This window comes from Aplidium turbinatum, chromosome 8 (genome assembly GCF_918807975.1).
Source record: "Aplidium turbinatum chromosome 8, kaAplTurb1.1, whole genome shotgun sequence".
NCBI lineage: Eukaryota > Metazoa > Chordata > Ascidiacea > Aplousobranchia > Polyclinidae > Aplidium > Aplidium turbinatum.
The window spans coordinates 17,441,782-17,454,446 of NC_137479.1; the positions used below are offsets into that span (position 1 = coordinate 17,441,782).

Consider the following 12,665-nt stretch of genomic DNA (forward strand, 5'->3'; position numbering starts at 1 on the left):
AGTTTCAAGAAAAAAGGAATCCGTCGTGAACTGACTGGAAAAAAAGCACCACCCAATGACTGAGAAAAACATTACTGATTTTGGTTTAACGCTGAACGCGTTGGTAAGAGAAACCCAGTGTGATTGGAATGCTCCAAGCTATGCAGTATGCACCTAAGAGCAATGTGGCATGCGGCAAATGCACGACGCTAAAAAGACGTACAACTATGTATATATGTATCCAACTGCTGATTGCAAGAGAACGCACAATTACTGCTATCGTTTCAAATTCTTAATAAACCACACAAATTCTTATAGCAAAACCGGAGGGACCCAAAAGGCCTCCAGGTTTTACCACGACAATAAGATGCAAGGAAACATAAGAAAAGCGCAGAAACTATACACCTCCAATGCAATACAAACCTAACCATAAAAATGTCACTCATACCGTTGTATTTGGACACATATGAAAATAACCAGATCACAATATTAATACTAGCAGTATAACTATTACTGTATTAGTAGCATACTAACAGTATTAATACTATAGTATTAATAAATATAGCATTAATATTAATACTGCAATCTGGTTAAAAAGAAATAGAAGTGAATAGTATAGGCTAGTGGTTCTCAATCTTTTTTGGATTGCGGCACCCTGCAAACAACCAAACGATTTGGCGGCCACAGTCAAACCAAAAAGTTTCTGTGTTGCTGTGTTGATCCACTATCAAACTACCTGTATCCTTTACAATAAATCTTTCTAAACTGAATCTAACGAGACGTCACAATGGGGTTCCATTGTAAGGGAATTGTGTAATTGACGAAAAACATTGATATTACACAATAACATCACAACACGCAACGGTTTTCCTGGACAAGTGATTAGTGCGCAATAACTTGCGGCAACCTTGCGAAACGTAAATGGCACCCTAGGGTGCCGCGACACCCCGGTTGAGAACCAGTGGTATAGGCAGTATTGACAGAAGGACTGTCGATATGTTAAACACAGTACCGTATTATTAACAAAGTAGACTTAAATTTTCGACCTTTATTTTACTTACTCACTTTAAACTACAACAGCAACTCATTAATACATATACAAAGAAACGCAGAAATGTGAATGAGGAAGATGGTAGGCTACCGAACGTTGCTTGATTGCAATGTCCAGCTACGCAATACGCATGCCAACAATTCCAACGCCTGCATCAGAAACGCAGGAAGTCTCGCAAAAATGCTGGCAATGTGGCAGATAAAATAAACGATATGTCAACTACAACACGTAAAGACAAATAAGAATGTTCTATGAAGTATGAGTGGAAAACAATCCACATTTTTAATACAACAAAAGTCCAGATTACTCTAGAATTGCCGATAGTATAGTCTATGTCTAAGCTACGTATTTTCTAGATTTGTCTTTATTGTATATTCAGCCTAAAACCTAAAAATTCGCTGTAATATTTGTTGACATTCGAATGTGAAGACATTTGTTGTTATTAATCGGATAACTTTCTCCTCAGTTGACCTATCAGAAGAAACCACATGTTTTACTGCGTGTGTTTTGGTTTGTCTTTCACTTCTCAGAAATTTTTTTTGTTTTCTGCTATCTCAGATTTTATCAGTAATATTTAGTAATATTATTATTCAAATCAATGCCACTATCGTGGAATGAGATTATAAAAAGTTGCAGGTGTGCTTGCAAAATAAACAGATTACTCGTTCAAGTTTTAAATCTTTGTTTACATGTCTGTTGCAAGAAATCTGTAGGCCTACAAATTCGTTCTGATAAAGTGTAGACAAACCAATCTAAGAGCTCTATTCGTATGAATTCCTTTTTAATTCTCACCTTATAAAACATATTTCAGCTTTTAAGTATTGGCAGCAACATCAAATTCATTTAATGTTTAGAAACATGTTATTGGTCAACCACTGGCATCACTGCGCTGTGTTTATTTTTGCACTTAGTTTTATGGTCAGAAAAAAGAAACTGGAACTTGAACGTAAAGAAGCAGGCTGCGACAAGAAGATGAGTCTTGCTCCATGCAATGTTGGTTTTGAATCTTTATCCTGGGACTGACAAAGCCTCTGACAGCTTATTCCTGGCAGTTTCGCATTTTGGGAGAGGCTTTGAGTTTGAACCATTGCTGCTGGCCCGGTTACCAAGATTACTTCAATTCAATTCAATTCAATTTATTTTTCTTTGTCGGAAAACAACAGCAATGATAAAGTTACAAATAGTGAACGGGAACAAAACCAACAAAAGGAAAAGGTGGCAAAACTACAAAAGTTTAAAACGTGCATGCGATGCAAATTTAAAGGTTACGTACACGAAGGTAAATTAAGCACGGCCACCAAACCTAAAAATTAACAGAGTAGACTTTCCGCTGGATTGTTGAAGTGCAGTTGCCGGGGAATTATGTCATCTACTAGGCGCCGCTGAATGAAGAGCAGTCTTGATATGCGGTACCCAAGCGCATATCCCAAATATGAAAACAATGCTGCTTGATCTTGAGTCGGGCGCTTAACCAGTGAGCTAACGGAGCGGACAATGTCAACAAAAATTAGATTCTTTAAATAAAAAGTGCTTTTTTGATAAAAAATTGTGTCCTAAGCATCAGAGTAAGTTAAGTTACTAAACGCGAGAAGTAGGTTTGAAAGCAGTGCTTTTATCGAGATTTTATAGTTAAACTAAGCAAAAGTTAAGCAAATTCTTCTTTTGTGTAAAGCTCTTATTAAATTGAAGTTTATATCATGGTAAGCCAACGCATACCAAAAAATTCATTGTGGTAGGTTATTGCGAATTTTGTCGTTTTTGTTTCCCTTTCTAACTAAAAACTTTAAAGCCAGGAGGCATTTGTAACCACCACGAGTACACCGGAATGTTTGTATGTAGGGAATTTTTTTCACAACTTGTTTTAAGTTGGTAAACTACCGCAATAAAAAAATGTCCAAAAAAATGTTTTGTGTTGGTTTTTCCGCAGTCGCGGAATGGAATTTTACCGTGTAATCTTCGGTTTAAAATCCCCTTCTTTATGGCAAAAACGTTTTATCTCTATTAGAAATCGTATTGCAACTACTACGTTAAAGCCAGAACCGTTCTTCCAACAGGGTCACCTTCAATTCATGCTGTTTGACGTAGCCTGGATATGTCAACAGACAATGATGAGTCATCAAAATTTGAAATGACCCTGAAGCGCAAAACGATTCAACCTCATGGACAACCTCTGTTCTACAGAGAAGTGATGTGGTATGCTGTCTTATACACTAACTTAGTATGATTATTTTTCATTTATCTTAGTGTCTTTAAATATGTTTACAAAGTTGAAGGCAAAGTGTTATTCTTACTTTTGTTTGGCAACCCCTATGTTTTCACTGCTCACAAAAACCCACATTCGGGTATAGCCTACTGTGACTGTAATAAGCTACTTTAGCCTTAAAAATAGGTCGGTTAAAATTCAAAACGGTTCATGTTTAATACTCATTAAATTAATTTTTAATTTTTTTTGTTTATCAGAATTAAATAGCAGTGACGTTTCATCTTATCGTCTTTGTCGCAGGCAATCACATTGTGAAAGAAATTTAAAATCTAAATTTAAAAATAAAAAGTGAATAAAAAAATATCAGTTACCTCTCAAGCACATCTAGCTCCACCCGAGGTGAAGATTGCATGACTTTTAACTCTTTTTCATTTGTTCAAAGAAAAAGAGTTATGTCGTAATTTTCACTTTGTGTGGAGCCACATGTAGGCCTTCTTGAGAGGTGACTGACATTTTTTATATACTTTTTGATTTATGCATATAAGTTTGTATCCTCTCTGGATCTTTTTCTTGTATCAAGGGCCAATCTAACAGATGTTTACTGGTACACCCCTTCTGTTCCTTTGAATTTTAAAATAAAAGTTTTTAAAACTATTTCCGTGTTTCAGCGTAAAGAGAATAAAATATAGCCTAGCTTATAGAATACAAACAAAGAAAAGATCTTTTTTGAAGGACAAGAACGGAAAATGTTTATTGCCATTCAGTATTTATAAAGTGTCATAATATTGGTCAACGTACTCGACTTCTATAAATAGAAAACCTTCCACAGACATGGACTGGGTTGTGCCCAGGGCCGTAGCCAGACCGCAGAGCAAGGGGGGCCAACTTTTTTTAGGGGGGCCGAAAAACTTGAATCATTACAATTGTAGCTATTGCTCGAGAATGTTGGGATTTTGCCAGGGGGGCGAGGCCCCCCCTGACCCCCGGCTGGCTAAGGGCCTGGTTGTGCCGTTTTACAGTAATTTTAAATGCGGGGCTAATTGATTCTGACGAGGAGTTTAGATCAAATCTTCGTTAGAGGTTGTTAACTAATGCTTGATCCGGATTTATACAAAAGTTTACAATTTTAATTTTCACCATTTCCATAGTTCTTAAGAATTAAGAAAGCGCAAGTACATTCAGAGAACAACAAACAACGTAGTAACAAATTGTTTATCGTCCAACAACCATGAACGGCCGGCTACATAGCGAGTGGTGATAGCCCTGGTTCGACGTTCGAAAGGGGGCCGGTTCGACACCGCTGAAGAGCATGTGGCTGTATCTTTGGCAGGACACTTAAAAGAATGCCAGAATGTGGTCACGAAGATTGGCTTTCTTGCCTTTTGTTTAGATAAAGTTGACGCACTTTATCTAAATGGTCAACCTATGGGAATAAACCTTGGTATGACAAACAAAAACATGAGAGCATTCAATTTATTTATTCTAATAACCACGAACAGTGTTGTAGGTAAAGTAACCTTGACAAAAAGAATATTAATTTGTCGACACTTGTGCTAGACTGCTCAATTGTTGAACTTAAGAAAAATGAATTTTCAACATCCTGTCACGATGACATATCCTTGCAAGTGCACTCGGTAAATCAAGTTAAGTAAATTTTCCAAAAACCTGTTTGATTTAGCGTAATGTGACACCGAATGATACGAATTTTTCCACAACAAATAGGAGGAATCTTTAAAGCTTTAGTCAAATAGATTTGATGGCAAAAATGCCACCTCAAAGTAAAACAGGTTTTACATTTGCATATTAGAATAATACTCAAAGTCCATCATATTGTTTTTATGTCGTCATAGCTTCATCTTCAAAAAAACTAGAAAGGCAAGAAGTACCTTTCGCTGATTTTCGCATGTCTTCTGTATTTTATGAAATCAACATGCGTCGATCATTTTTTTACATCTACAAATGACGTTGTTGTGGTCAATCAGTTGTTTTTCTATTTTGTATTACGTTTTGTTTTCTAGTTTAAAAGTAGACCTACACTTTCATACAAAGTTGATCGATATTACCCGAAAATGGCCATTTTATCATAATAACGTTAGTAGATTGAAGTTATGATTCCAGTGTGTCAAGTCAAGTTAAGAGTGCGGAGTGCAGTGTTTTTGTGGAAAAACTCACTGGGGTTTTAATGGAGTTTGCAACTAAATGGTTTATTGGAAACTCTGATAACATTCTTTTTGTCTTGCCATTTGTTTCTTCAATACACATAACACAGCCGTGTGCTTACGGCGGTCACCGACCGAACCAGCAACCTTGGAAGGTTGTAGAATGAAAAATGAAATTAAAAAAAATAAACCTTGTTACGATAATAAATAAATCTGTTTAGGCTTGATGGATTGTGTTTAAATAGTGCTGAGTACATAACTCTGTCGAGACCGGTTCATCGGCATTTTAAGCATATCTTACGCTACTTACAATTTGACGTAGTGTCAATTATTAATACCTCACTCAAGCACGTTTTTCATGAAATTTTGCTGTATTGTTTTGCCATCAACATGTTAACAATCTGTTGTGTAATGGGATACCTGCTTGTTCATTGTACTGGTGATTGCAAAATGGGTCCACTGCATTACCGGATGCGCCTGCCCCGAGGCTTGTAGTTAGACCTAGCGGATTTTCTCAAAAATAACAACACGGCTCATTGATTGCAAAGAGGACAAAGTCTTAGAGTTCGCGTTTAGTGGAAAGGTCACCATCAAAGTATCCAATTTGTAACTAGCATTTTACAATTTTATAATCAAGATTATTTCATAGCAACTAGAGATTTATGCATGCTTTAATGGATTAAGAAAAAGTGTTTCTTACAGACATACTGGAATTTAAAAACCACATTTCAACCAATGCCTTTGATCAAATTCGAATGAAACGTTTTTTTTTTTATTTGGTGTGGAATAACTGTGCTCCACTTGGAAACCAAAGGAGGTTATGCCTCAACTAAGATTATGGAAGCTGTTTGTCATAGGTTGTTATCTTGGTCATTACATAATTGAAAATTATTCAGTTTCAAAATGCATTGTGAGCTACCAATCTTTGACTATAGTACACTCACAGTGTGCACTTCATGGAGAAACACTTCATGGAAAAAGTGTAACAATCGCCTTTTTCTTTTCATTAGAATATTTCCGCAACTTTGCCAAAGAACATCTATCGAATAGCGGTAGCGTAGATAAAGAATGCAGGAAGTAGCTTCTATTAGATCCAAACTTGTGCCATTTTAAGAGCCGGAGGTAGCCTATGGTTCTAGACCTGTGTTTTTCAACGGTTTTTGAGCCACGGAACACTTTATGCGTTAAAATAATGTTGCGGAACACCACACGAAATTTTAAAATGATGCAACAAAATGAACAACACAGTAACAATTTAGGCCTATTTGGATGAGCACAAAGTTGATATTCTGGTAGGAATTGCAGAAACACAAACGAGAAGCTTTTATCATTTTGGTTTTCGACCGTGTGCCATGAAACGCTAGTTAAACTAATAAATTTCTTCCGACAACTGACAACCTTTTACGGAACATTAGTGTTCCGCGGAACAACGGTTGAAAATCACTGTTCTAGGAGACTCGTAAACTAAGAAAAAACATTTATTCTTTGGAATTCTGTTGTTTTTTAAAGATGCCTTGTTCGGCGAACTCGAGCCTTTCATTTGTACTGGCCCAAGTTACCCTCTCAAAAGCCTTGCCTATGAACCTACTTACTGTCATTCAGAGTAGGCTAAAAAGGCTTTGACATCAAAAGCAAAAATTAAAATAAATTAATTTTCGAATTAAGCTAATTTCATTATTAATTAAGCTATGGAGTAATTTCGAATTAGCAAGCATTCGGGCAAAGAGATATTTCAAAGAAAAACCGTTTATTACTTTATGCTGCAACGGTACGACGAATCCACGCAATCTTCAAAGAAAATTGGCGCACCAGCTTTGGATTTCCATTGAAACAACAATTAAATAAATCCAAAAATTTGCCTACTTTTCCTACAATTACGATTTTATTTAAGTGTCTAGCTTTCTCCACTCTCCTCTTTTTCTACCATTAAGTTTATGCTTATTGAAACTCCTGCAACCTTGCTTAATGAATTTTGTTGAAGAAAACGACTTGTGTCGAAGGTAATTGAAAAGTGTTGTGTGCATAAGCAGCCTGGTGAGGAACACTAACATTTTACCGGAACACCGACACTCTACATTCTCGACTGCTTCCAGCAAGCAGGCCCTATATCGCTAATATTATGCAATTGTGGTGCAACAACCGGTGTTGAAAACATGGGTTTGCAGATACTACTTTTTGACACGAGACCACTTTTTGACGCTTTGACTACTTTTAAAAACCCTAAAACTTTTGAGGAGCTCAGAATATATGCTGCGTGTTGTTTTCTCCTGCGTAACTACTCTGTCCTTTCTTATGGAGAGATACTTGTTATCTTACAGCTTTTCCTTGATGACTGTTTTTTTTATCTATTTGGAAAGTACTGCATTTTAAGTGAACGTTTAGCTCTTTACAGACAAAAATTATTATTAATTTTGAAGTGCCTCGTTTTTTTCTGGAAGGGAAGCAGAATAGTTGCTTGGTACTTTGCCCAACTTGTTCTTTTAACGGCTGTGGGACAGCAAAATAAAAGTGAACGAAAACTACGATGTTTCAGGAGCAAAGCTTCAATTCTTGGTCTATCTAAAGGCAAGTCGATTAACTTAATTAAAGGGTGGTACCTGAATATCAGTCAGTTAGTTAGTGGGGTAGTAAGAGCAGGAATTTTGTAGAGGGAATTAGAGTTCGATATGTCATGGCAAAATATGAAGTATTGCCTAGGTGGAGCGACTGGGGTGCACTTTGACAGAAGAAATATTTTGTTATTTTGAGAATTACAACTTTATTTCCAACACCATCGGATCTTTTGTTTGTATATTATGTAATTTATTATGTAATACAAAACGAAAAAAAATTAACAAAAATGCTTTGCAGCCATTTTATCAAATTTAAATTAAACAAAAACTGCGTTACTCTCAATAAATATGCTTTCTTGCAAAGTAGCTTCACTGTAAGCAGAATATTATTTTTATAGTTGCTGCGACTGGATGATAGATAAAAGTTCTCACGCAGCAGTGATGATACCATCTCGTTCCATTTGATGATTTAAGTTCACTTTCCAACATTTTTGAATGGCCGTTGATTTTGTTTATGAGCTTACAACACTATTGCCTTCAGCTCCAAGAATCTTCTGTAGACTTCTTCAGAACATCTCATACCACTTGTTATTGTGCAGGGTTGACGACAAAGATTGACGTTTTATTGAGGAAAGGGCTTACAAACAATAACAGGAAATTGTATTATATTTTAAAACGTAAATTTGAGTACGGGTGATAATGTTGAGCAATCTTTAATGATAAATTAAAAATCTAAGAAACATCATGATTAGATTGAATGCTAAGATCAATATCCTAGAAACCGAGACCAAGACCACGATTCTTTGAGCTCATTGACGACGCCGCTTATTGCTGCTTGTTTATCGCGAATTTTAACGTCAAAGTCAACTTTAATCAACGTTCGAGCAACGTATGATAGTGATGCACTGATGCAATATAAAACAGTGCTTTAATGATCGTCAATATAATTCACCAGCTACAAGCGAAAACTGTAAAAGTCAGTGACAAAGTCCAGACAGACTTAAAAATTCTTTAGCAACTAAAACAAACTAATTCAGGGATTTCTAAACGCATTGACTGACTAACAAATCAATCGCTCCACGAAAAAATATATTTGACTGTTTTGTTTTATTACAGAGTCAACAAATGTATAGAAACGCAATCATAAAACAAACGACATAAATAAAAAGAAAGAATACTATTAAAAAATATGAAACTGTCTATCCCATTGTGCCAACGGTTTCAGTTTGAGTTTTGGAGTTTTCACTGCTTCATTACAGTAAATAACAAATGAAAAACGTTTTCTGTCATATAGGGAACTGTGTTCCGAAAGCTCGTGAAAAACCGCCATTACCACGGCGAACACGCAGCATTTGGCTGAAAAAAAAGTTTAATCTACACTAGTGAAATAATTAACAAACACGCTGCTAAAAGCGAAACTCAATCTATTGCAGTTTCAATGTTTTACTTTTGATCATTGCCATTGTTTGATTTCGATCAAATAACACTCCCTTTAAAAATGATCTCAAAATCACTGAAGAGATTCAAGGAGACTTTTTACACAAGATAAAAGTCACATCACAATGCAACAGTATAAAGAAAATTAACTTTTTGCTTATCGATAAGAAGTCGAGAAGTATAACTGAGACAAAAGTTAGCAATAAAATTATGTACAAATTCAAAGCATTATTCTAATTTTTTTTTGCGTTACTTGATGCCCGAGGCTACAGAAAACAAAAATCAGCGAGTTTGTAAGTTTTTGTCACGTGACAGAAAAAGCACAGAAAAGTAGATAGGCTACTCTTCAAACCTATCAATCATGAGCGATAGCCTTTTTTTTAATTCTAGAAAAAACAAAGTTCTTGTACAGGCTCCGCAAGTATTGATTCTTTTGTGTCTGCTGCGGAAAAAGTGCATAAGCTTGACCAAAAGCTGTTTTCTTGTGCATCATCCGGGACCTCACCAGCAAGATCTGCTGCATCTTCCACAGCTCACCCGGATGTATTTTTTCTTTTTTTGACGTCGTGAATGTAGACGTGAGCGATGTTTGATTAGAAATTCTAAAAACATCAAACGTGCTGCATGGTTACCTTTTTTTTTCAATCTAATATGTCTTTACATTTTTATTCTTTAAAAGTAATATTCTTGCATTTGAGCGAAAAAACAATTAAAGTATTATCTAGTACGATTGTCTTCACCAGCAATGTCTTGCAAGCTCATCAGATGAAAATACCGGTTTTTCTTTTCATGAAATTATTATTTCTGAGTTGTGGTTTTGCGTGGTGCTCAGCTAATCCGGTAAATCTAGCAATTCACTTTGCACGGCAAGAATCTGGTTTGTTTCATCTTGTCAGAAAGGTTTATCAAAAGCATTACGACCGCTGGTGTTAATTTCGTTTTAAAAAAATATCCAAATGAAAAGTTTTTACAACAACAATCTATGATTTTAATCACAAAATTGCAGTATATAATCTAATTGCACTAATTTGTATTGAAAGAAAATCCATGCCAAAATATAGCCTAGTTATAACATTATTTAGCTGCTTGTTTGGTGTGAACATTAACGAATATATTTTCAAACGAGTGAGTTCCATCATAAACAGTTAAAACTAATTTCGATCAGCTAGCAGCTGGATCATCTTCAGTTAAACTTATTCAAATTAGAAGATATTTCATTTTCTTAATTGTTTTGTATGATCAGGCTATGCTTATCTTTTTTTGAATAGAATGTGTCTTTTTAATATAACTTAATTTGCTTTAAGTCTCAACGTCTAAAATATTTCTTCTATTGAAAAAAATAGGGTTTTATTTTTTTATTTTCAGCTAACAAAAGTTTTTATACAGTAAATGCGAAATTGTTTTCAACTTGGGATATTCAGCCTACCTTGGAACTGGTCTGCGATGCTTCTCTTGGTCAGCGTTGTGGTATGACATTTGTTTGTTATTTTCCGGCAACGTCGCATCAACCATTTTCCGCATTCATTGCCAGGTCTCCCTTGTGATAGGTACTTTCTGATAATAATTAATAGATATTTAATAAATAATTAAAGCACTAATTGTTGAAGAAAGATGCATCTTATTGAAAGGATGGGATACCGTACGTTTTAAAATAGTTTTAGGTTAAATGTTTCAATATAAGAAAAATCAAAGGGGTGTTTTTAATAGTCAAAGCAGCAAAACTGAACAACAAACATTTTTTAATTTTGTAAACTTGGAATAAAAACAGAGAACAAAAACTAAACACCTAAACCAAACCCCTATTTTCTCTTAGTTTTCATAAGTTGCAATTTATGGAGGTAAAAATTAAAAACTGTTTGTACTGTTTTCCTTCTGTCTCTCATACTGATTGTCATTCTAAATAAGACACCGCTGATGTACGTTTAAATAGTAAGTTTCGTTAAAAAAACCTCTTGCATATTGACATTGTGAAAAAAATCCTATTAATTTAAACAAACTCATAATTTCTTTATTTATTTTTAATATTCCAGCTTATGCTTACTCTCAATTCTAAGCAATAAAACAATTCACAAAAACCGGTGTTTTCTGAAAAGACAAAAAAGAACCAATTACCCAAATCGTGCCACATTTATGACATGGACCCTTCTTGCTTCACATGTTGAAAGCACAACAATAAGGAAAAATAATAAAGCAACAAAAATCCATTTTGGTGAGTTCACTTGAAATATCTGTCTTGACACAGCCATAATGATTTTAAAAATTTTAAGCTGTGTTATTTACTCTTGACAGAAAAACTTCAAGTGTAACTTCTTGCAGAGCGATTTCAGCTTTTATAGGCTACATTTTTTTCTTGCAATGCAATACAAGCACTGGACACAAAAGTAAGAACAAATATTTTTTTTTTTGAAAGAAGTTTTCTAATCTTTTTGATCTCATCATACAAAGCGTTATTTCCAGCTTTTAACGAAGCTTTAACTTACCCGGCAGGGATGTTTTAATATTTCACGAATGACGATATTTTTTGTTTAGTCATGCTTTTCGCTTTGGAGGTTATGAAATATTTCCTGCATTTATTGGTAAAAATAAAGACGCCTTGAAACAACGTTTTAACCAGTAGTTCCTAAATCTCGTTTGGGGGCAGGAAAAACTTTGTCGCTTGTTGCAATTTAATATAAAAGCATTAACACTTGCAAATGATTATGATTGCACTAAAAAAATTCTAATTTCTCTAATTATATCTTAATTTTGCCAGTTCTTCCTTTCCGCAATAGTTTTCCAGCATACTGATTGTTTTGGCACATGTAGTAGGCATCCTTTCATCTTTTCAGATGATGGTAGCACTCTGGGTACGGCAGCTTCTCATGTGGCTCTGAAGTCCATTCCTGGCGTGGCAGTCTCATCCACAGTTTGGACATATGAAATCAGAGGAGTTCTGAGGCTGCTGTCTCTCTTTTCTTCTTTGTCTTCTTTGCTCTAGTTGCTTCCTCCGCCTCGACTGACCCTTTGCTAGACCCGCACTGACTTCGTAGCGCCATCTGTTGCGGTTTGCTGCGATCAGTTCCCAGCTGGCAGGGTCTATGTCAGTTAGCTTCAGGTCGCGTTTGCAAACGTCTCTATAACGCAATGCAAGTCGTCCTACTGGGCGTTTCCCTGTGGCAAGTTCACTGTACAGAATGTCCTTTGGAATGCGCCCATCCTTCATTCTGGATACATGCCTCAACCAGCGTAGACGTCGCTGGCAGAGGAGATGGTGCATGCTCAGGGAGCAAGAACGTTCCAGAACA

At 35.6% G+C, this 12,665-nt stretch overlaps 1 protein-coding gene across 1 annotated transcript; it reads right to left on the reverse strand.

The window, feature by feature from the left end:
- Positions 1–8,252: 8,252 nt before the first annotated feature.
- LOC145775722 (uncharacterized) lies at positions 8,253–11,716 on the reverse strand. Its single transcript, XM_082587079.1, has 3 exons — positions 11,494–11,716; positions 10,808–10,935; positions 8,253–9,983 (listed from the first exon to the last, which is right to left on the reverse strand). Exons 1-3 carry the CDS (start codon positions 11,625–11,627, stop codon positions 9,883–9,885), a joined length of 363 nt encoding a protein of 120 aa, XP_082443205.1. The 5' UTR covers positions 11,628–11,716; the 3' UTR covers positions 8,253–9,882.
- Positions 11,717–12,665: the final 949 nt, after the last annotated feature.

Coding starts and splice junctions, on each gene's coding strand:
- LOC145775722 (XM_082587079.1), bottom strand. CDS start 11,627: ATGGCTGTGTCAAGACAGATATTTCAAGTGAACTCACCAAAATGGATT. Junction 10,936..11,493: donor ATAAATGTGGCACGATTTGG/GTAATTGGTTCT, acceptor AATTATTATCAG/AAAGTACCTATCACAAGGGA. Junction 9,984..10,807: donor CATCGCAGACCAGTTCCAAG/GTAGGCTGAATA, acceptor TGATGTTTTTAG/AATTTCTAATCAAACATCGC.